This window comes from Artibeus jamaicensis, unplaced genomic scaffold, assembly GCF_021234435.1.
Source record: "Artibeus jamaicensis isolate MK-2021 breed Jamaican fruit bat unplaced genomic scaffold, CSHL_Jam_final scaffold_847, whole genome shotgun sequence".
NCBI classification, from domain to species: Eukaryota; Metazoa; Chordata; class Mammalia; order Chiroptera; family Phyllostomidae; genus Artibeus; species Artibeus jamaicensis.
The window spans coordinates 29,597,170-29,619,951 of record NW_026522057.1 but is presented as its reverse complement, the minus strand read 5'-3'; the positions used below and the strand labels follow the sequence as shown (position 1 = coordinate 29,619,951).

Below are 22,782 nucleotides of genomic sequence, written 5' to 3'. Positions count from 1 at the left end.
CCGTGTGTGTGTGTGTGTGTGTGTGTGTGTGAGCATGAGCGTGCATGTGAGGGGCTGGGGCCCGAAGTCACCCAGCAGGGCAGTCTGGGCCTGCCCTCAGGGGGCCCTGAAAAGGCATGGAGAGCGGGTCCCACCCCCCGCAGGGGAAACCCCAACACACAGGACTTGGGGGGAGGTCCAGTGTGTCCTGACCCACTGTGGGTGGCCAGGTTGAGTCCCCATCCAGCTCAGGGACAGAGGCAGGGGCAGGAGAAGGCCACTGTGACTCGCACCGTCTCCCAGAGACCAGAGAAACTTCTGGAGTCTGATCTGCCCACACGCGTCGTCTGTGGCAGAGCCAGAAATAGAATGCGCAAGATTCCTGCTCTGATTTCTGCGCTCGTAATTCTAGGGCGAGATGCCCTTACGGAATGTGGATCAAAGGCGCCGTGGGGAGAGGCAGCGAGCGCTCCGCGGGGCCTTGCCGAGCCCCAGTCAGCTGCCTTCAGAAGCTACCGCGTCCCGAGTACTAACGGAGAGAATGGCCAAAGGCCCCTTCAGTCATGGCGATTCAGGTCCAGATGCCGACCCGCCTGCAAATCCCCTGAACCCCGAGTACCTGGAACGGAGGGAGGACGAAGGGCCCCGACTCTGATGCTGCTGCCTCTCAGGAGAATGCAACCCACCAGCTGAGCCCCGGACATGAAGGGGGGGTCTGGTTCCCACTCCAGCCTCTGCGGTGACCACTGCACACGTCTCATGCTCGCTGTGAGCCGGGCTCGGACTAAACCCTTGGAGACGCACGGCAGGTCCGGAGGTGACACTTCTCTGATCCTTAGGCAGCGGAGGGAGGAACAGAAGCACAGAGAGGTTAAGGGACTTGCCCAAAGTCGCACAGCATGTAGGTGGTGGAGCTAGGATTTGAACCAGCTTCAGGGACGTTATGGTAATTCCCTGCCCCACCCTGAGCCTTCTGTCCTTTATCCCACTCAGCAACATTTTGGGGTAGATGGTATTCTTCAAAAATTCTTTTACAGTTTGGGCAATGGAGACCAAAAGGCCCTGGAGATCGTGGCCCCGGGGTGGCCTGGCCCCCTAGAACTGAGGCTCCCAGTGCCCTGGGCCCCCGAGCCGCACAGGCCCTCGAAATGCCAGGGTGACCACAGCGGGGTCTTCTCACAGCCAAGGAGGAGGAGGTGAACAGGCAGGGTGGGAGTCGGTGAGCCTGCGGGGCCTTTGGACACCGTCAGGTGGAGAGGTGGGACTGGTGGGGCCCCGCTGTCCGTCCTGTCCCCCGGGAGGCTGGGCTGCGCAGCATCTCCAGCGTGGGCCTCGGGAGCGAGCCGGGGCCTCTGGGCTTGGGCACGGCCCACTGTGGGGCGCGGGCCCATGCGCACACACTCAGTGCCCCTCTGTCAACCCCGATGCCCAGGCACAGGTGCTGGGACGTGTCACCTGCGACATGGTCCCCCCAGCGTCCCGGTCTTTCCCTGGTGAGAGTTCACCCCAGCTCTCTCGTTGCTGCCTTCTGAGCTTTCGGGAGAAACAGTCAAAAAGTTACTTTGATTTTGAACATGTTCTTAACTCTGTTCCCGGGAGGCGGGGATCCATTTGCATTCCCGCTCTCCCTCCTTAGTCATCTTGGCTGGTATTTCGCCCGAGCTGCTGGTATTCTTTGTGTTCTCTCCCTGCACAGAAATGCCCCTTGGAGCCTGTTCTTTAACACAGGGAGCCAGCCGTCTGACGAAGGGGGGGCAGCCCTTCTCGCTGCTCCTTTTTTCCTCGGTCTGTAGGTGTCCGTTCCTCTGGGCACGGCAGGGCCGGGGTCCGCTGACCTCTGACTTTGAGTTGTGTGTTAGGTCAAGGGCGTGTTAGTCTCTTCTTGTGTCCTGGCATCTGAGTGTCGGTGGCGGGGAGGGGCCCCAGTGCACACGACCTCCCAGGCCCCCCTCCCCCGCTGTCTCCTAGGAGAGTGTTCAGGGGGGCTCCCTCCCACGCTGGGCGTCCTCGCACAACTCAGAAATCCTCTCATCTCGGGAGGTGAGGGGATAGACAGGGACAGTCCTTGAAAGCCCGGACGCAGGGACTCAGAGAGACAGCCGCATCCCCTCGTTTACACCAGCGCTGTCCTGCCGGAGGTGGGAGCCGCCCGGGGGCCCGCCAATGGGTGCACAAATAAACAAAACGTGGCGTGTCCATGCGTCTGTCCGTCTGTCCACTGGAATGTTACTCGGCCTTAAAAAGGAAGGAGGCTCGGTCACCTGCCACAATCCGGGTGAAACACTGAAGGTTCCGTGCTCAGTGAAATCAGCCAGCCCCAGGAGGGCAGGTTCTGCTGAGCTCCGCTGATACGGGACCGGAGTCCTCAGGCTCGCAGAGACCGAGGGCGCTCGGGGGAGGGGTGGCAGGTCCTGGGAGTGGGGGTCACTGCTTCATGGGGACGGTTCCGGTTCTGCGAGATGTTGACTGTTGTCGTTTTTCTGGGTGACACTCTGAGGGGAAAGAGGTCACTGCCCCCGACTGAGCGACCGGGTGTCGCCTGTTTTGAGAATTCTGGCGGCACGCCAGTTGGACACTGCTTCTCTAGCCCACTGGCAGAAGTAGGGGTCCCTGAGGGAATAAAGGAAGGAGAAGAGGGGGATGCGTTCGCTGCCTAGGGTGGCAGCCAACAGACTCGGAAAAGGGGTAGAAGGTCATGCTGTTGCCACCGTCACAGTCGGAGGTCAGGCCAGAAACAGCAGCGGGTGATAAAAAGGGGCTGAAAGGGGTGTGAGGACTGGGGACCCCCACACCCGCGAGTGTCTCCTGGAGTGGACCTCGGAGCTTGGCCTGAGTCCACTCATTTGCCCCAAGATTGCTTCCGCGCCCTGTGGCCTGTCTGTGGGGGAGGGGTGAAAGGCGGTTGCCAAAGTGGAAACGTGTCCTCATCTGGGGCTGGGGGGCCCCATGAGGTCACTTTGGCTCCTTCTTATCACCTGGGATCAGAACTCCATTCTGAGTTTCCGTGGGGACAGGACGCAGGGCAGAAGTTGCGTAAGCAAAGATCTGAGCACCTGCGTGGTGGGCTGGGGAGGCAAGAGAGTGAGGAGGGGCCACGGGACAGGGTGTAGGGGGTGAAAGGGGACAGGGCTGAGCGAGGGCCGAGAAGCACCGGAAATGCACTTGGTGGCAGCTATAGACGCACTGGTGCCTGCTCGTCCCACTCCCATCGGTCCAGGTGTCTATGGACTCATCCATCCATCCATCCATCCATTCATCCATCCATCCATCCATCCATCCATTTATTCATCCATCCATCCATCCATCCATCCATCCATCCATCCATCCATTTATTCATTAACTCACTCCCTTGCTCATTCACTCATTCAACCACACATTCATTTATTCATTCATCCACTCATTCATCCATTCCCCCACTCGTTCATTCACTCACCTGCTGACTCATTCCCTCATTCTTTCATTCATTCTCTCCTTCCTTCCTTCATTCATTATTCACTCGCTCTCATTCGCTCACTCATGTACTTGTTCATTCATCAACAGTCAGCCACCAAACAAATGCTGAGGCTCTACTACCAGGAGCTCACAGCCAGATTGGCCTGAATGGTTTCTAATTTCTCTCCCTCCCCCAACCCCCATGGGTTCATTTTTTACATCTTGACCCGAACCCTTTAAGTGCTCTGTGCCGCTGGGGCGGATTTGCAAAGTGAAGGTCAGGTTGGCTCAACCCCAACTGTGGGAGGTCTTGCCAAGAACAATCCCTGACTTACTGGCTTGGGGATCGTAGGTCTCCCGACCTCACCGGGGCCCTGCTGCTGATTCAGCCTCGATGACGTAATGGCAGGGGAAGGCGATCCCTGAGTGATCACACAGAGCCAGAGCTCCCGGGACCACCAGTGCCGCAGCCTGGGGTGGTGGGGGGCAACGCGATGGGGTGTTTCTAAGTGGGGGAGCCTGGGATCTGTATGGACAGATGGGGGTGGTTATAAGGGAAGATCACACTGTGGAGAGAGGGCCTGCAGAGGTACACAGACTTGCGGTCAATGTCACTGTGACCTCCAGGGACGTGGGAGTGCGCAGACCAAAATTGGCCCTCCGGAGGGCCTGAGTCACCTTGTCGGGGCGGCGAGGCCGGCCAAGCGCCCGGCCGGGGCTGCGGCACCACGTGGGTGCGGAGCCAGAGGAGCCTTGGCTCCCAGGTCTGGCGGAGGCGCGCCTCCTATCCCCGCCCGAGACTTTATCCGCACATTCGCAGGCTGCTTCTGAACTCGCAAAGGACTCACGTATTTCTCCCTCTGGCAGATGAGTAGGCGGAGAATTTTAAGTGATTTGTCCAAGGTCAATGAATCAATCGGCAGAGCGATTATTGAGCTCTATCGGAGAGCCTGGTGCTGAGGGCTGCAGGGGAGGCCCCGAGGAGAAGGAGGAAGGCCCGGCCCAGCTGGGCCAGGGAGAGGGTCGGCCTGCGTGGCGCCTGTGGGCTCACTCACCCACATACCCAGCCACGTGCCTGCAGCGCGCAAGGCACATGGAGCCCCGTGCACACACAACACATATGCATGCACCTGTGCACACATGCACACCCCCCCACGTACCTGGCCTGCAGCACACACAGCTACCTGTACCCCCAGGCACACACAAAACCCCTGCACACGTGTGCACACTGATGCATGCATGGCTGCATGCCCCAACATAGGCACCCAGCACACACAGGCACACACACCCTGCTCACACAAAGACAAAGTCCAGTTTCAGGCTAAACAGGATGGTTTGCCCAAGGGCAGGGGCAGCACCATGTAGTGGGGCAGGAGAGCAGGGGGAGCGGGGCCACCTGGGTTACAGGGACACCAGGACAGAGGCAGGGTGACGGGGCCTGAGTGCTGGACTCTGCAGCTCTCGAGGCACCCAGTGGTACAGGCCCCCAGGCCGAGGTCATTGCACCAAGAGCCCCTTGGTCGAGGCGCCTGGAAGGAAGGGAGGCGGAAGGCGGTTCCCCCCACAGCCGGCACTGAAACGGTCAAGATAATCATGTGCGATCCCACTAAATTACAATGTAACTGAGGAATGGCTGTCGGAGACGCCCTCCCAGGCCTGGAGTCTGCTGGAGGGTCTGGGCAGACAGCATCCTAAATCGACTGCTTGGTGCCTCTGCTCTGCCCCAGCGGGAAGCACTGATGGCGGCTGTGTGTGCCGCGTCCCTTCTCCTGGGGGGCACTCGTGCGCCAGCTCCCCCGTTTGCTTCTCCACTTCCAGCCTCTAGCTTCTCTCCCTGCCACCCCCACCTTCAGCCCCGACAGCAGCAAATGATAAAGCACAGTGCGGCCTCGAGGAGGTGTCCGAGAGGTCCTTCCTGGGGGTCCTGGCCCCTCCTGCTTCCTCTTGGAGGGGGGTGACTCCAGAATGAATTACTGGCCCTGGGTGTGGGCAGAGGTTGCCAGACGAAAGGCCGGCTCTGGAAGGTGGGAGGCACCCCTTTTGCATTTGGCCTGGAGTCCAGAGGAGGTGGGTCATTTGGGGATCTTGGGTGGGTCCCGGGAAACCCGTTCTCTGGGAGAACTTCCGCACCCAGGCCGCTGCGTGGCTGGGGCAAGCCGGCGGCTTTGGAGTCTGGAGGGGCTTTCTGGCCGAGAGGGGAGCATGCGGTTTCTGAGTCGGCTGCTCTGTGTGACGGTGGGATCCGCCCTGTGCGGGAACCCAGGCCACCTGCATGGCCGCCTTCTCTGTGACCTTGGGTTGGAGGCCACCCCAGTCCAGGTGACCTTGTAACTGATGGCATCTGCCTTGACCCTATTTCCAAATAAGGTCACACTCTGAGGTCCTGGGGGCTTCATCCCGCCATTTAGGAGGACGTGACCGACTGGCAAGGGCGCTCCCCGACCCCTGTCTCACGCTAGGTGCCCCCACCCCGCCCACAGACGGGCCTTTGGGCCTCTCGTTATTTTAGTCCCATGAGTTTGCACTTTCTGCTTGATTGGCAGGTGTGTGTGTGGGGGGGCTTCCAAGGCTGATGGGGTCCCTCTGGGTCCCATGGGACGGAGGAAGCCTCTCAGGACACACCCCCTGCAGGGCCCAGTGGGGGGGGGCTGTGCAGTTGGCTCCGCCCTGGGGTGCTCTCTGCCTCCCGCTGCCCTATTGCCTTGGAGAAGCCACCTTGTCCCTGGGTCCTGGGTCTTCTCGTGCGCACCCTGAGGTGACAGTTCTACCTGTGCGCCTCTGCCGAGGTGAAGGCAGGACACGGGACCCCCAGACGTGGAGCTCCACGTGGGGACCGCAGGCACATGCACGCATCTGCACCGGCCCCTCTCACAAGCGGCTCCCTGGGGAAAGGGGGACCCCTCGCAGAATCGCCTGCGTCGTGGCTACAAGAACCTCATGCACTAATGGGTGAGAGGGCCCCAAAGTGACCTGCTGTGTCTCAGGTGGGCAACAGGTGGAAGGGGGACCACACGGTGAGGCAGGGGGGCCCTGGAGCCTCCTCCTGTACTCTTCTCTAGCCCCTGGAAGCTACGACGGTGGCCCTCAGGGGAACAGTTTGAGGGCCACCGGCGTGGGCCCCGTTCCCCGATGCACAGACAGGGAAACCAGGACCCAGATGGGAAAAGGGACTGAGGACTGCCCGAGGCTGGTCACACAGAAACCAGCAGAAGTAGTTCAGCTTCTTCCAAAAATACGCATGTGTGTTACCTACTTATAAACATACTTCACGTGCAGGCTTTATATACAAGAGGGCAGTATTTATGCAGAGTCCCCGTTTACTCTTGAAGTTCTTCATCTTGTACCCTGTGTCCTTTATGGCGTCAGAGTCACCATTAGTTCAAGGTTGGTGCCTGATACCCCCCTCCCCGAACATCGTGCAAAACCCTTTCTTTCGCCTGCTTTTCCTCTCGGTCCTCGCCCGTCCGGCCCCGAGCCCTGCTGTTCCGGCAGCCTCTCCCCCAGGGCTGGGTTCTGCGGGGCCAGCTCTGTGGGGGATTTCAGGCTCCGGGTCACAGCATGGCGAACCGTGGACCATGGGCCACACCGTGTCTGCGGCTGGGTTTCGTACATCCCGGGAGCTAACAGTGGCTTTCTGACCCTTTGAAGTGGTCAAAAGCAATCCAGGATACAATTTCCTAACACGCGGACTTTACTTGAAACGTGGGCGTCGGCATTGCAGGCGGAGTCTGGGGGGCAGAGCCGCTCGCCCCTCCTGTCCACCCCTGTGGCTGCCTCTGAGCGGCCTCCAGGGGTTGCCACGGAGACCGTGGGCACCAGGCCTGAACTTGAACCGTCTGGCCCTTTGCTGGAGAGGCCTGCGGAGTCCAGCGCGGCTGTTCTGCGGGCAGCTGGCCGGGGTCAGGCAGGCAGGAAGCAGGGTTTCCATGTTTCGGGGGTGGGGGGCCACGCTCCTGCGAGGGTGGCAGCCTTGGCTGCGCCGCCGCGGCCCACAGATGCCGCCTTGCCTCCGAAGAGCTGTCGTCTGGGGGCGGGAGAACAATGCCTTTCTGTTCTCCAAACTCCCAGAGAGTTAGTTCCTGGCTTCTGGTTTCCCAGAATGAACTTGAACATTCTTCTGTTCGTTTCTGCTTGTTCTTTCTGAAGAGGCCTCAGCCCTGTGCTTTTGAAAGGCCATCTTGCAGGCAGGCGTGGGTCTGAGTGTTCCAGGGACCCCACAGCAAGGCGCCGGGCAGCTGTGCCCCCTTCAGCTTGCCTCTCCCACTGTGGACCCCCTGCCCTGGCCCCCCCTCAGGGCCTCCTCCCTGCTCTTGTGGTAACCCAGGGACAGTGTCCAGACTTGCTTGTCCGGACCCCACAGCAGGGGTGAGATGTGGTAAGAGACCCAGTCCAACCTGGGCAGGGCCCTGCCCTCCCGGGTGGCCCGCCAGGCGGCTCTGCCGAGTAGTGGGGGGGTTGAGGGGGCGGCAGGAACTCTCATCACGGGCTGAATCCTGGTGGGCGAAGGGGGATCCCTGAGGGCAACAGGCAGGGCCGCTGGCTGGGGGCTGGGGTACCGGGGTCTTTAAATGTGTTTATTTATTCCTTGTTTTGAATGAAATGGCGGTATGAGCACAGTGGCTGCTGTCAGCTTGAATGGTGTTCCCCACCAGGAAGCCTCGAAAAGGTGCTGAGAACCCCCTGTGGGGGTGGGGGGCACCTCCGGCCCCATTCAGCATTGCAGGGCTCTCCCCCCACTCTGAGTTTCCAGGGAACAGGTTGGGGGGGTGATAGCCAGGTCCTCCTGCCAGCCAGGCCTCAGGGCTCTGTTTGCGGCTTTGCACCGTGCTCCCAGGAGTTGGGGCCACCCTGCCCCCACCTGCCCCTCGGACCCCTCTGATCCCTAAAGGTTTGACTCAGGACTCTCTGGAAGGTGTACCACCGAGGGGCTCTGTAACCATGTCCACGTGGGAGCCTCTCTCCCTGTGGAAGCAGTGGCGGCCAGCATGGCCCCCAGCCAGAGGGAGCCAGCCCCCGCGGGGACTCCGAGTGGCAGGAAATGGCTCAGTGAGGCCAAGGATGCCTGTCCCTACATGGTGTGTCATTGGGCTGCCGCTCTGGACTACGTTGGGGACGGGTGCACCCCATGGAGAGGCTCTGACCCTCCGGCTCCAAGGCAGGGCTCATCCCAGCCACAATGAGGCACCAAGGAGCATCTCTCCCGGCTCAGAGATTCCCAGGTGGAGTCCTCCTCTGATCATCTCACAAATGGGTCCCGAGGGCCTGGCTGCGACTGGGAGGGGCTGGGTGGCGGGACCTCAGGACATTCTCGCCCCCCTCCTGACTTCAGCTGAGTTCCACGGAGATGGGGTGCGGCCAGGGGTCCAGACCAGTCTGTCCTGTGTGGAAGGTGAGAGCAGACGTCGTGTGGCCGGGAGTGCAGGGTCAAAGTCACCAGTTGTCTGACCGGGTGTCTTCTCTGGAAGACGCTCACACCCGTGTGTCCTGAGTCCCTAGGAGGGAGCCAAGCCCTCTTCTGACTTGAGCAGAAGGCCCGAGTCTGCAACACTGAGGAGGGGCTCAGGGCATGCAGGCGGCCTCCAGGCGGTGCCTCAGGCTGCCCACAGCACCCCCCAGTCTGATCCAAGTCCGCTCCTGCTGCGCTCCAAGCCAACACGCCCACCAGCCCAGTCCCAGGAGGGGACCGAGCCTCCACCCAGACACCCCTGTGATGACAACCTGGGTGAGGGTGGCCGCCCTCCGCGCACGCACTGCACCGACCAGGATGGGGTGCGCTGAGACAGGAGAACCCAGCCCACGAGGAACAGGGGGCCGCCGGGCTCTGCGGGGCAGAGCCATGGCGTTAGCGTAGAGAAACGCATTCGCCGCCTTCTGGGCTGAGCACGGTGCCTCCGTTGGAGGGAAGCGATGCTGCCGAAGACTCCAGGCTGGCCTGGGACCAGAGCCCCGGCTGCCAGGCCCTGGCCGGACCAGCTTTCCCCACACAAGCTCCCTGTTCCCCGAGGCGCCGGCCGATGGGTGCCGGGCGGGCGTCCCTCCCCAGGGCCCCTGGACCCTGCAAGCACCCAGCATGCCAGCAGCCCCCGGCACCCGCCTGCCAGCCTGTCACCCTTTGTTGAGATATTCGAGCTGGGGAGGGTTAAGGGAAGGAGGTGGGTCATTTCCATACTGAACAAAAGCAGGCTGGTGCCAGCTCCTTCTGTTCCTAAATGAGATGAGCGGTAAAGTCAGTGTGAGTGTGCACGTGTGTGCGCACGCAGGAGGGTGTGCATGTGTGCATGCGTGTGCCTGAGAGTCCCGGGAGGACTCAGCAAATGGCACAGGAAGGGGTGGGGACGGTGACCTGCAGAAGGCACCCACGCTCGGGCTCTAGACGCTCTGTCCTCCGTCCGAGCAGTTTCGCGTCTCCCCCAGGGAGGGCCTTTCTCCTGGGAAATGGTGCCGCCTGCGAAGGGGCTTTTCCAGCCCCCAGCCCGTGCCATCTGCCCTCCACCCTCCACCCTGCGGATCCCAGGCCTGAAAGCACAGCACCGTTTTGGGGCTGAGCCACACAGGGGGCTGACGGTTGGCCCAGGGACGGGGCTGGGTGCACGCAGGCCCATGCGTTCGGCAGGGTCTGCCTGGCACTGAGCCCGGGGGCTCAGCGAATCTTCGGGAAAATTCTGTGTTTGAGGAACTCTCTCTTCCATGTGTCCAGCTGGGGATGGGACGGCTTTAGTTGAGCCTAATGTCAGGGACACATGTCCAAGGTCAAGTCCCCTTTGGAGCCCCAGCCAGCACGGCGTGTCTGATGATCCCAGGGCCTCTCAGACCACGGCAGCGCCGCCCCTGATCCGGGGACAGTGGTCTCCGTAGGCGGTGCCGGCTGGGGCTCCGGAGTGCGTGCTGGGTGTGAGTCCCGAGTTTGCTGGTGAGCAGTGAGGCGTGGCCTTGCTCGAGGAGGGGTCCTCGACCCCCGCTCCTGAGGGTGTCCTTCCTGATTAATGTCTTTGTTAACCTGGCGGCTTGGGCTCCAGGGGCAGTGTCCCCAGTGGATGGGCTGCAGTCCAGACCAGCCCCACGCAGGTCAGCGGTGAGTGCCTGACCCGCTGGGCCCGACCACTGGGTCCCATGCTGGGGGAACGACACTCTGCGGTGCTGCCATCGTCACTGGGGGGAGTGTCAGTGCTGTGACATCCCTCCACGGGGCGGGTGCAGCTGCAGGTCTGTGCTGGGTGTCTCCTGGGCTCCGCCCTGTGCGCCGTGACTGGAGGGGGACCATGTGTTCAGCTCTGTGGGGCTTCAACATGAGTTATTGAGCCTGAGGGTGGTCTTGGGGACTCCCAGTTGCTTTGTGGGACCTTGAGGACCCCCCTTAACCTCCCCGTGGAAATGCAGAGTGTGTCTGCACCCACCTCAGGGGCGGCAGTGAGCTGGGAGTGGCTGAGGGTACCCTGGTTCCCCTGGACCCATGCACGGCACCCAGAGCCGTATAAAACACGGCCGCTTCCTTGCGTGGTTTCACTGCACAGCCGCTGTCGGGGGTCAGGCCTGCACCCCCTGCCAGCCCTGCCTTTGCTGTCAGTCAGGAGGGGCTGGACGGAGAAGAGGGGCGTGATGGGGAAAGGACCTCTGTCCGCCCTTTGCAGCTGCGCGGCAGTGACCAGGGCCTGGCCCACGGATGGATCTCGTGACCAGTTTCTGGGGCGTGGTGTGGGTCTGAATGGTGGACGCCGTTGCTTGACATGGTCCCTGCACCTCTCCTGGGAGCGCACAGCCTCAGCGCTGTGGGCGGTCTGGGCCCACCTTCTTCCCGGGCCGTCCTGGGCACCACAGGGCATCTGCCCGTGTCTCTGCCTCTGCCACCAGCTGGCAGGGGTCGCGCCCCCAACCATATGATGGCCAAGCATGTCTCCAGACATGGCCTGGTGTCCCCGTCGGAGGCCACCGCCGCACCCTGGCTCTGAGGTCCCTGGGACTGGCTTTCACCGTGTCAGCGGATGAAGCCGCGTCTGGTGTGAGGTCAGCGGGCCGTTTCCGCGGTGAAGGCTCTGTTGTCCCTGCTATGAGCTGGAGGGTCTTCTGGTGACAAGAGACTTCATCCCGACCCCCTTGGCCCAGAGCTCCTCCATCACTCCCCCCGTGGACGGTTCTGCAGGTCACTCAGAAAATGGTGCACTCCTCGGGTCCCCACCACGAAAGCTAGTGGCCCTGTTTTTCTGCGCATGCCCTGGTTTTAGGAGGCACACCCTCTGCCCTGGAAGGGGCCAACCACCTCCGAATGGATGTCGGCCTGGGTGAGCCTCCACCCCGGGAAGTGGGGCTGCCTCTTGCCCACCCTGGGAGGCCGCTGCCAGCTCTGCAGGGTTCCCAGAGGCCGTCGGTCAAGGGCAGGCTGGGGAGTCAACACACTTCAGTCTGTGGGAGAGGGTTGGTCTCTTCCCAGTGGAGGTGGCACTTTGGATGCCCAGTGTCACCTCCAAACTGTCAAACCCGTGAGGACACCCTTGACCCATCAGACACTGGGCCTTTGCGCCCCTAACGTAGGCACGGGATCCTCGTGCTTTGGAACATGAGCCTTGAGACACAGAAATGCCACCCTTTTGCCTTGGCAAGTTCTGGGGCCACCGTCCCTGCCTTCCCCAAGCAGGTCAGTCAGAAGCGCCACCCACCCCCCAGTGCTAGGAGAGACGGTGCTGGGTGAGCTTGCTTTTGCTGGGGACGGCAGCCCTTGTGTGATCCCTCCTCGCCTGGACCCAGAGATGGATCGCCAACCGCCCGCCCATCTTCGGGGCCCGGCCTTATTACAAACCTCCACAAATATAGCCATAAAAGCCCTATTGATTGATGCAGAGCTGGGTAATCCATCTGTCCCCATCCATTATTCCGGGTCTAATTTTTTATTATCTGGGTGGCAGCTGATTCCAGCACATTAGTAGATGGTGGCAATTACCAGGAGCAGAGAGAGCCCCTAAATTAGCAAGAACAATAACACCTGTCAGGAGAGGGGAGTGGGGAGCCCCACGCAGCGTGTTCCGAGCTCGGGACCGGGCCTGAATGGCAAACAGCTTGAAGATGGATTGACCTTGGCCGTGGAGAGGACAATGTCGGCGTGTTTCTCCTTTCCTGGGGGTGTAGCATTTACCCGCTCTCGAGGCACCAGCGCCACTGTCTACCTAGGCAGAGCCCTCCTGGCGGGTGGCACTGGTCTGTTCAAGGATTGCCCCGCCCAGGGTTGGAGGGTCTGTGGGACAGATGTCCCTGCCTGCATTCTTTAATGAAGACCAGAGACCTGCCCCGGGGGCATGTTGCCTGAGGTGTGAGCATTGAGCGAAACTGGTGAAGACAGAGAGATCAGGCAGGTTGTCCCCAAGAGCAGCGCCATGTGTGGGGGCGGGGCGGCCCTGTGTGTGTGGGCCAGAGGGTGAGGTCCCTGTGGACAGTGGCCTCGTGACCCAAATAGTCTTGTCTTTTGAAAGATGCAGGGTTTTTTTTTTTTTTTTAATCTTAATGGGGGAAAACTGAGAAGCGTGTGGCTGAAATGTTCCTCAGGGTCACTGGGTGGACAAGTGGGTACAATTCCCCCTGGGTCTGGTCTCCAACACCGAGAGTCCTGTCTAATCCAGTTGTCACGGGAACCCGTCACACCAAGCAATGGGTCCGCTGGCCAGCTTCACGGGGATAAGCCCAGTTGGGCGAAGCTGCCCGCTGCCAGCTGTCACAGCCCCATTTGATGAGACAGAGGCCGTGGCTGTCTTGAACTGACAGTGGCTGTGCAGACCTCAGAAGCAAGCCCACCTTTGCTGACGGAGAGCGAAGGCCGTAATCTCCAGGACCGCCGGCTTGTACTTTGGGGCCCAGCTTTGACGACGCGTCCAACAGAGATGGAAACCTCTCTTTATGTGAGAGCCACACTCCGTCCCCGAAACCAGGGCTCAGCAGAATGAGAGGCCAGCCCTGGCTGCTGCCTGTTCTTGCACATCGGGTCCCGCAGCTGTGCGTGTGCCGCCCACGCTGGCTCTCCCCGCTCACGTCAGGGCTGCGGAGCTGCTACGGGGACCGCTCCGCCCTCGAAGCCTGACATGTGTGCCCTCGGCCTTTTCCAGCAAGGTTTGCCTACGTAGGACCCAGACAGAGACCGGAGGGACGGAGGCAGGTGGTGTTCAGGAGGCCTGAGCCACTGGGCAGCTGCTTCCGCCAAATGCAACACACACAGCTGCCCACACACCATTCCACCCTCTTCCCAGCTGACCTCCCGAAGGCGGGAAGTGTGAGCCACACTCAGGGGTTTTCCATCTTCCACTCGCTTCCTGTAAACATCATTCTTACTGCACGTCACGGCCAGGTCCTCGGTCAGCCACCGTGACTGCCGAGTCTGTGGGGTCCCCTGTAGCCCTGGGGTCTGTATTCAGGACCCCTGTGGCCCAGCGGAGCCCATGGCTGGTGTGGACGTGAGGAGCTGTCTGGCAGCAGAGGGGTCGTCTCTTGCCCACAGTTTTGCTTTCTGAGTTTGCTGTGAATGGTTAACGGCTGCTCCAGAATATTCCATGAGAATTCAAAAAGTAACAGCTCCCACGTTTTAAGTTGCATGCAGCTCTGAGCAGTGTTGCAAAACCTTGAGCTGTCCTGCCGTGTCCTGCCTGGGAGCGAACTGCCCCTTTGTCCGGCGTGTCCAGGCTGCAGACAAGCCCCGCCCACCTGTCACTAAGCGCCTGTTGCAGTTATCAGACCGCTGGTCAGCTGCCATAGTGCTCGTATTGAAGTGACCTGTGTTTCATTCAGCGAGGGCCCCAAAGCCACGCACGTGTTAGCTCATATTGTTACCACTGCTGTTTTATTGGCAGTTATTCATGTCTCACTGTGCCTACCTGGCAGATTCAACTCTATCGTGTGTCTGTGTGTGTAGGAAAAACCACAGGACAGAGAGGCTTCAGCACTGTCCCCAGCTCTGAGTGTCTCTGGGGGTCTCAGCGTGTGCCCCCCGCAGATGAGGAGGGACGGCTGTAATACATCAGTGAGGAGCAGGGAGACGTTTGCCCCTAATACATCAGTGAGGAGCAGGGAGACGTTTGCCCCTAGCCGGTTGTATTCCCAGAATGTGCTTACGTGTGTGTTAGGTTTTCCATTAGACATTGGATTGTCACTGGGACTCCGGGATGGAGCCGTGCCTTCCATCCCAGCTCCATCTGCAGGCCCCGGGAAGGGCTTCCCTCCTGCTGGACGGGGCGTGAAAACGCAAGACGGGTGATGGGTCCCATGGATGGCGTGCGTGAGGGTGGGTGGACAACGTCTCTTTCTAGAAAGCATGGGGCTGTTTCTGTGTTGTGGTGTTTCCGTCCAGACTGTCTCAGCTGGTTGCTAACCCACGTGCCGCTCCCTCTGAATCGTAATTTGGCGCATTCTGTGGGGGAACTTCAGTCCCTGCTTCTCGGCTACAGAGTCGCAGGCGGTGTGGGGCCAGGGCAGGTATAAAGATGACGATGACTTTGTCCTTTTCTTCAGGGGCTCAGAGACTTGTGAGGACCTCAGGCAAAGGGGCGGACTGTTGGTGTTGGAGTCACGGGTTGCGCGGGTGGAGGGTGTCTCTTGAGCCAACAGTTTCCCTCTGGACCTCAGAGTCTCTATCCCCCCGAAGAGGAGAATGAGTGGCCTCCCATCCTCGCCCCCAGGGAGGCAGGAGGGCATCCAACAGCTGAGGAAGTCTTCTCCCCCAGGGGCTTCAGCCATTACAGATGCTTTGCCCACACAAGCATTGCCTCGGTAACAAGATGAGGGGGTCGAGGTCTGGCAGTGGCCTGGGTCTGCTCCAGCCCCGCTCTTATTAGGGGACCCTCAGTACCTCCAGCTGGGCTGGCCTTGCACTTGGACCTCTGTCAGCATCGAGTTCTGCTCACCTGAAAGGGCAGATTTAGCCTAGGCAGCACAGACTCTGTTCTCATCCTCAGGGCTGGGGTGTGCAAGGCTTTTGGCCTGAGCCTGCAACGCTCCCAAGGGGCCTGTCAGGGGGAAGCGGCAAGGCCAAAGCACCTGCCTTAGGATTTAGAAGCTTGTACCCTTTGGGAAGTGGGGGTGCTGGTTCCTCCACGGCAATGAGTTGGGCCGCCATGCCAGAGCCGGCGCTGAGATTAGCGGGCCTGAGCTTGGAACTGTGTGTTGGTCCTTAGGACGGACTCCGGGGCCGGCGGGTCCCGTGTGCAGATCCAGGAACCTGCACAGCCTCGCCCCTTAGGTTTCCCTGCCATTCGTGGTGATGGCATCTGCCCTTGGGAGCTGCTGCTGAGATTAAGTGGGATAATACGCACCTGATGACGGCCGCCACTTGTTGAGCAAGCCTGTGATCAATGTCATCCCCTCCAGCGATCACTCCTGTCACCAAATCAATACTACCATCATCACCATCATCTTCATCATCACCACCATCATCATTCCCACCAATGTCATCATCACTATCATCACCACCATCATCTTCATCATCAGCATCATCATCATCACCATCATTATCATCAACATCATCACCACCACCATGATCAGCATCATCACCATCATCTTCATCACCATCATCATCACCACTATCATCAGGTTCATTACCATCATCTTCATCACCACCACCATGATCAGCACCATCACCTTCATCACCATCATCATTATCATCACCATCACCATCATCAAGCACCACCACCAGGATCAGCAGCAGCACCATCATTATTATCATTACCCTCATCACCATCTTCATCACCACCATTACCACCATCACCACCATCATCACCATTATCATCATCATCGTCATCATCATCACCAGCTCACTTCACATGACAGGAAGCACAGATATGAGCTCCCAGTTTTCAAGTCAGCACGGTGGTCTCTGGACCAGGCCAGAAAGTGTGTAAATGGAGGGTGAGGGGAGACTGAGCTGCCCTCCCCACCGGTTGTCCATTGACTGGGTTGCCTGTTCCAGCCCCTCTGTTGACCATGTCTCAGTTGAGCCTCATGGAAGCTGGTGAAACAGATGGGGGTGACTGAAGCTGGGGGGCACTCCATCGTCGCTGAGATCCAGGGTGGTCCATCGGGCACAAAGCTTCTCCCAATTGGCCAGCAGGCCGGGCAGTCCCAGAGGGGAAGCCAGGCTCTCTCAGAGGTGTGCCGCAGCTGCCGCAGACTGTGCGCTGGTGTACGGGAAGCCCCCGGCCAGAACCAGCTGTGAATGGTGCCACTATAAATACTGGGCACCAGTGTGGCTCTTCCTGAGGGCGGTCACACCTGGCACTGCCTCAAACAGAGCAGGTGCTCAAGCCTGGTTCTCTCTCTTTTTTTAACACTTTATTTATTTATTTTAGAGAGGGGGAAGGGAAAGAGAGAGAGAGAAAGATCAGTGTGTGGTTGCCTCTCTCGTGCCCAAAACTGGGGACCTGGCCCACAACCCAGGCACATGCCCTGATGAGTCATGGAACCGGCGACCTTTTGCTTCACAGCCCCAGGCTCAATCCACTGAGCTGGTTGACAGATGAGAGGGCGAGGGGAGCCCGTGACATCCGTGTCTCCCCCCCCAGTCTTCCCAGTGGTGCTGTGCTGTGCGTGTGGGACGGGAATCGCTCCCGACACGCGGAGGGGCTGATGGGAAGAGAAGGCTTGTTCTCTGGTCACGCCGACTTTGCATCGCTCATTAACTCCCCTTGGAGACTGCGTCTTTGAGAAACGTCACACTGAAACTTGCCACGCCGGGGCCCATACTTCTCGCTGCAGGGCCCACCGGGGACCTCGGGCGGGGTGGGTGGGCCTGTCCAATGGACGTCAGGATTGGGCGCCAGGCGCGGGGAGCAACAGGTGCTCCACCATCTCAGGTGAGAGAGCGTGGGCATCGGCACGGCCGGGGTGAGGGAGTGCCCGCACTTGCAGGGGCCTGCGGGGCCTGTCACGGCCTTTCTTACTGGCTCCCAGTTACGGCTCCTGCTCAGAGCAGGAGATGCGGCCAGAGCCCCGGACCCTCCAAGGTGGCCACACTGACCAGTGGACACTGCCGGGGTCTCCCAAGAGGGACGTTACAGGTCTGTCATCAGGAGGAGTGAAGCCTGGTGTGGGGGGACTGGAGTGAAATCTGGAGATGAGGTGGGGGTGCGAGGGGGTGAGGCAAAGCCCAGAGAGAGTGCCCATCCTTTGCATAGGGTGGGCTCTGGCTGCCCTGCTTCTGTGGTGGCCAGTCCTGTCCCCGTCCTGCTGGCCCACCACCCCCCACTATGCAAATTCACATCGAGCAGGGCCAGACCACAGAGCCTCTGCTGGGCCTAGCCTTCTACCCCTGGGACCTCAGCAGGCAGTGACCTTGTTGGAGAGCAGGTGTCTCCCAAGGACCCAGAGCCCTGAGCCTGCAAGGCCATCTCCCACCTTCCCAATGAGTCCTGGGCCATTCTGGCTCTTCCTGGGCCAGGCCAGGTCCCCCGCCTCCGGGCCCCCCTACCCCGTGCAGGCCAGCCACTGGGTGTGCAGAACCGAGGAGCAGAGCTTACCCAGGGTGGCAGGAGAGAGAGCGGCCAGGGCTTACCTGCGCCAGGTGAGGGGCTCTGTCGGTGCAAGAAAGGATGCAGTGGCCCGTAGGCCAGGTCACAGCTCAGGGACCGAGGAAGCTCTGGGAAGGAGGAGGGAGGCCGGGGCTGGGGCATCCCTCTCTGGACTCCAGCAGCTGCCAGCACCAGGTGCTGTGCGTGGCAGCCTCGGGGCCTGGACTGTCCCCATGCAGCGGTCCACGGTGGCCCCAGCTGGAGCTTGTGCAGGCTGCTCACGGACAGGCCCGGGAACTCACAGCTGGTCAGCAGGCCGGGCTGTGGACCCCCACATGGCCCCCTCATGTCGTGTCCCCTCTCTGTTCGCAGGTCTGGCTGTCCATCAGATTGTCACCATCACCGTGTCCCTCATCATGGTCATAGCTGCTCTGATTACAACTCTTGTCTTAAAAAACTGGTAAGGATCTTCGGCCCTCTGGTCTGCACACGGGGGAGATGGGGTCCCCGGTGAGGTGCACGCAGGAGCATCTTACTTTTCCATGGCCCTCCTGCCATGGGCAGCCCTGAGCACGGCAGCTCAGCCAGCCAGACATCACGACTTGGGCGGCAGGTGCCTCCTTTTAATCAGATCCAGGCGCCTTTGGACCCAGGGCCCAGCCCCTCAACACTTGTCTTCATTTCCTAGCAGCAGCCTGGGGCGGGGGGCTGTGCTTGCCCTTCACAGCCCCTCGCTGCCCCTCACTGTCCCTCACTGTCCCGGGCACGCTGTCCCAGCTGACCGGTGCTGGCCCACCCTCCTGCCGCCCCACCTTCCTCCCTCAGTGAGCTGCCCCGTGTCTGCTGAATTAGGTTACTGCTTTGCTCCAGGCAGCCTGTCTTTGCCTATTTCCTCCTGGAAATTGGCCTATTTTGAGGTTGGCCTTGCTGGGTGTACACACCTGCTACACCCCTGGGAAAGCGGGGAGCTGCTGAGTGACCCCCGCCTGCCAGCAGCCCCTCCCCCAGCCAGCGTGGCTCCTTCCAGCTTCAAAGCGTAAACCTGCTGGCAGAGGAATTCGCTCCAGCAACGCGCTGCTGCCTGCAGACACTGGCAGGAAATCCTCCGGGGCTGATGCAGGGCGCTGCCCGAGCACCCGCCAGCAGAACGGGTGGGAAGCCGGGGGTCAGCCAGGGCGGACAGGGGGGCTCTGTGGGGTGCAGAGCTCACACAGGCTGGCGAGGCCCGCAGCCGCCCCCGACGGCTAGCAAGCCCGGGACCCGAGGCGTTTTCTAGACAGATGAGGAGGATGATGGCCCTCAGCCTACAGCAGGCTTCCTGGGCGGGGCCAGACCCCGTGCGTGGCTGCAAAGCCCCCGCATCAGCTGAGCATCCCGTGGAAGGGAAAACCCCTCCCCTGAGGAGACTGTGGATGTGTGGCCTGCGGAGTGACAGACAGGCCACCAGCTTCTTCTTGGTTTCCCCACACATTTGTGTTTGCGGCAAACCCTGCTCTACCCCTTCAGGGGAGACGGTCCGGCCCCGGGCGAGTGGGCCCTGGCCTGGGGGGTTGGGCTCCAGGCCAGCAGCGGGGAGTCCTCTCTCTCGGGGGAGAGGGCAAAGCAGGGGCATGCCGCCGCCACTAACGGGGTGGGCTCACTAAGACCCCTTTGCAGCCCCTCACTGGTCGTCAGCAGGAATGGGGAAGGAGAGCTAGTCCCCCAAAGTGGGGGCTCCCCAAACTTCCTCATAGCTGCCCTTCTCCAGGGGGTGGGGACTTCCACCCTCACCCCACTCCCCGCTTGGGAACCTGCCAGAGTGACATCTAGGAACAGGAGGCCTCTCTGATTGTCACTGCGTCTGACCCCTTGGCTCAGGAGGGTCAGAGTCCTGTGGCCTTCTTAGGGGCCACCTGGAAGCCTCTGTGGCCCAGGGGAACGGGGAAATGAGGCAGGTCCCCATGGGGCAGTCGGCACAGACCCCATCGGGGTGAAGGAAGGGTGGGGGAGGGGCTCCCACATCAGATCAATTCCCGAAGATAATTATATAGCGACTCCCAAAATACGTGATCCGGCCACCCTAGACTGTGCACAAAGGTCCCACCTTGGGGACCCATCGATTTTCATCCTGTCAAGGTGTTTGGCAGGGAGAGGAGGCCAACATCCTGCCGGTTGGCTGGTGCTCTTCAGCCCAACAAGGCCTCGGCTCTGGGTAAGAGCACGGCCACGTCCCCGACGACCCTCCCTGCAAGGCAGACACCTTGGAAATCCAAATTTTACTTAAAAGGGGTGCTGATGGCTTGATTGCAGTTGATCTTTCCGAAGTGGCCGTTGCCCTCTGACACTGAGTGGTGTGTGGCAAATGCCCGGAAACGAAGGCCATGCCGCTCCAGGGTGAGAGGTGCTTCTGCCGGCCACCCCTGGCCGGCCACCCCCGGCCGGCCACCCCCACCCCTTGACCTCTCTCTCTTTCAGCTGCGCCCAAAGCGGGAACCCCCGAAGGAGCAGCCACCAGCGGAAGATCAACCAGCAGGAAGAGAGCTGCCAGAACCTGACGGACTTCACCCCCGCTCGGGTGCCCAGCAGCCTGGACATCTTCACCGCCTACAACGAGACCCTGCAGTGCTCGCACGAGTGCGTCCGGGCGTCCGTGCCCACGTACGCCGACGAGACGCTACGCTCTGTGGGGGAGTACAAGTCCACGTTCAACGGGAACCGGTGAGCTCGGGCGGGGTGCGGGCCGCCCCTGGGCTGCCAGTACTGGGGGCTTGGTGCAGGCGGGGGGCTGAGGACAGGCAGGGGGGACCCTTGACGTGTCTCTGGGGGTCCAGCAGGTGCGAGGGTGGATAGATGCAGTCAGAGGATGCAGCGGCAGTCAGGACCCCGGTCCGCACCTGCACTGGGGGGCGGACCAGACGCCTTCCTGCCCGATGCCCCGGGGTGGCTGTCCTCACCCAGAGCTCAAAGCCAGCTCTGTAGCCCATCCTCCCAGAGGCCAGCGGCCCAGATCGGCCCTCCCCGGCCAGCATCTTTGAACCCCGCCGATAAAATGTCCACAGCAGATCGAGCAAATCTATCTATCAAACATCAGCCAGACTCCTGGTTATTAAATGCTTTTTTCTCTTTTTATTAATCACTTGTAATCCTTTAAAGGAGACACAGGCCTGAAACCAAGCCTGGGAGCGCTCCAGAAACGCTGAGTCAGCTTCGGAAGGTTTATCCAGAATTAGATTAAAACATCAATAAGCTATTTTTTTAAACAGGCATATACTCATGCCTCATTTTAGAAATTAAAAAAAAACTGCAACAACTTCATCTTCGGAGGGAACAAGGGACGGTTTGCGGGCCACTGTCAGAAAAGGACAGGCAGCGGGGACACTGGCCGAGGCGCCGTGAGGGCTCCTCCCGGCACCAGGGCAGGGAGACTCGGGGTGACTTTCCGCCGCAGTGCCTGTAGTTAGCGCGGCCTCGTCCGGTCTGAGAACAGGGCCGTCCCTGAAGCTCCTGGTGTCCCCACGCGGGACCACCTTCCCCGTTGTGTGCGAGGTGCCCCTTTCCCGGGGGAGGAGGGGAGAGAAGGGAATGCTCAGGATCGTCCTCCCAAATGCCCCTTGGGCTTCACTGGGTCTCTGGGGGAGCGCACTGGAGGCCACGCCCCGGAGGCCACGCCCCGGAGGCCACGCCCCGGAGGCCACGCCCCCGGCCTCCCAGGGGATCAGCAGAGGGGATCTCCCCTCCCTGCTGCCAAGCGCGCGTGGTGTAGTTTTGGATGTGAATCCTGGCCAAGCCCTGTGTCAGCGGGGTGGCACTGGGTTGGTCACCCTGTCACCTTGTCCCATGCTCGGGCCCCGTGTCCTGTGCCAGCTCTGTGCATGGGGAAGGGGAGTGGTGTGGCCCGACCAGCGTTCTTACTCCCTGGCCAGGCAGCGTGGGATGGAAAAGGCTCTTACTTTGGGCCCAAGGTAGCACTCTGCCCGCCCTCACTGTCCTGGAGGATTGCTCGCTTGGTCTCAATGGTGACAAAACCCGGGGATGGTATTTTAGGAGTCAGGCCCTGCCCTTTAATCATGTGTGACAATGCAGGTTGAGTCCCTGTCCTCTCAAGCAGAGACCCCAGCTTTGCGCTGGTCCTGAAATTGAAATGCTAAAATCCAGAGGTAGCCCAGCGGCGCCAGCTGGGATGCTGGCCTCCCGGCCTCCACCCCGAGCCCTCCTGTGACCGGTCCCTCAGGTTCTGTGTCCTCCCGGGCCACCCAGGGTGGAAAGGGTGCTAGCCAGCCACAGGGAGGGCAAGGGTCCCTTCCTGCCCAAGGCAGGTGGGTCCCGGCTGAGCACCACCTTCCTGGGCGGGGTGGGGTGTGTCCAGAGAAGCCGTCCGGGCAGCAGGCCGGGGCCACCTGCGGTGGGTCCCGAGTGGCTGTGCCAGCCCCCCTTCTGCTCCCCGCAGGCCTTCCTCTTCGGACCGGCACCTCATTCCCGTGGCCTTCGTGTCTGAGAAGTGGTTCGAAATCTCCTGCTGACTGGCCGAAGTCTTTTTTACCTCCTGGGGGCAGGCCAGACGCCACGTGTCTGTGTCATGGTGCGTACCTCTCGTTGGGGACTGGGCTCTCTGTCCCTGCTGCCTCGACTCCCCCACCCCGCTGTCCCTCCGGGAGAGCGAGGGGCCCTTTCTGCACAGCAGTGGCACCTTGGCTGGAATTCCAGCGTCGTCACCTTTCCGAGGGGGGCGGGCTTGTGCACTCCGCCGCACCTGTTAGAAACACCCCCATGTCCCAGCGCGGGAGCGACCAGTGCTCGGGCACCCTGACTCGGCACTGGGGTCATGTCTGCCAGTGTCCCTCCGTCCCCAGGCAGGGCCACTGCTGGCGGGCCTGCGGGGCAGGGGAAGCCAGCTTCAGTACAGCTCCCGTCCCCCGAGCAG

At 61.0% G+C, this 22,782-nt stretch overlaps 1 protein-coding gene across 1 annotated transcript in view; it reads left to right on the top strand.

The window, feature by feature from the left end:
- Window positions 1–22,381, top strand: part of AJAP1 (adherens junctions associated protein 1) — a 38,126-nt gene extending 15,745 nt beyond the window's left edge. Inside the window, exons 4-6 of the mRNA XM_053660160.1 lie at window positions 18,255–18,342; window positions 20,337–20,579; window positions 22,309–22,381. Coding sequence (XP_053516135.1) covers window positions 18,255–18,342; window positions 20,337–20,579; window positions 22,309–22,381 — 404 coding nt within the window. The remainder of the gene's footprint in view (window positions 1–18,254; window positions 18,343–20,336; window positions 20,580–22,308) is intronic.
- The last annotated feature ends 401 nt before the right edge of the window (window positions 22,382–22,782 follow it).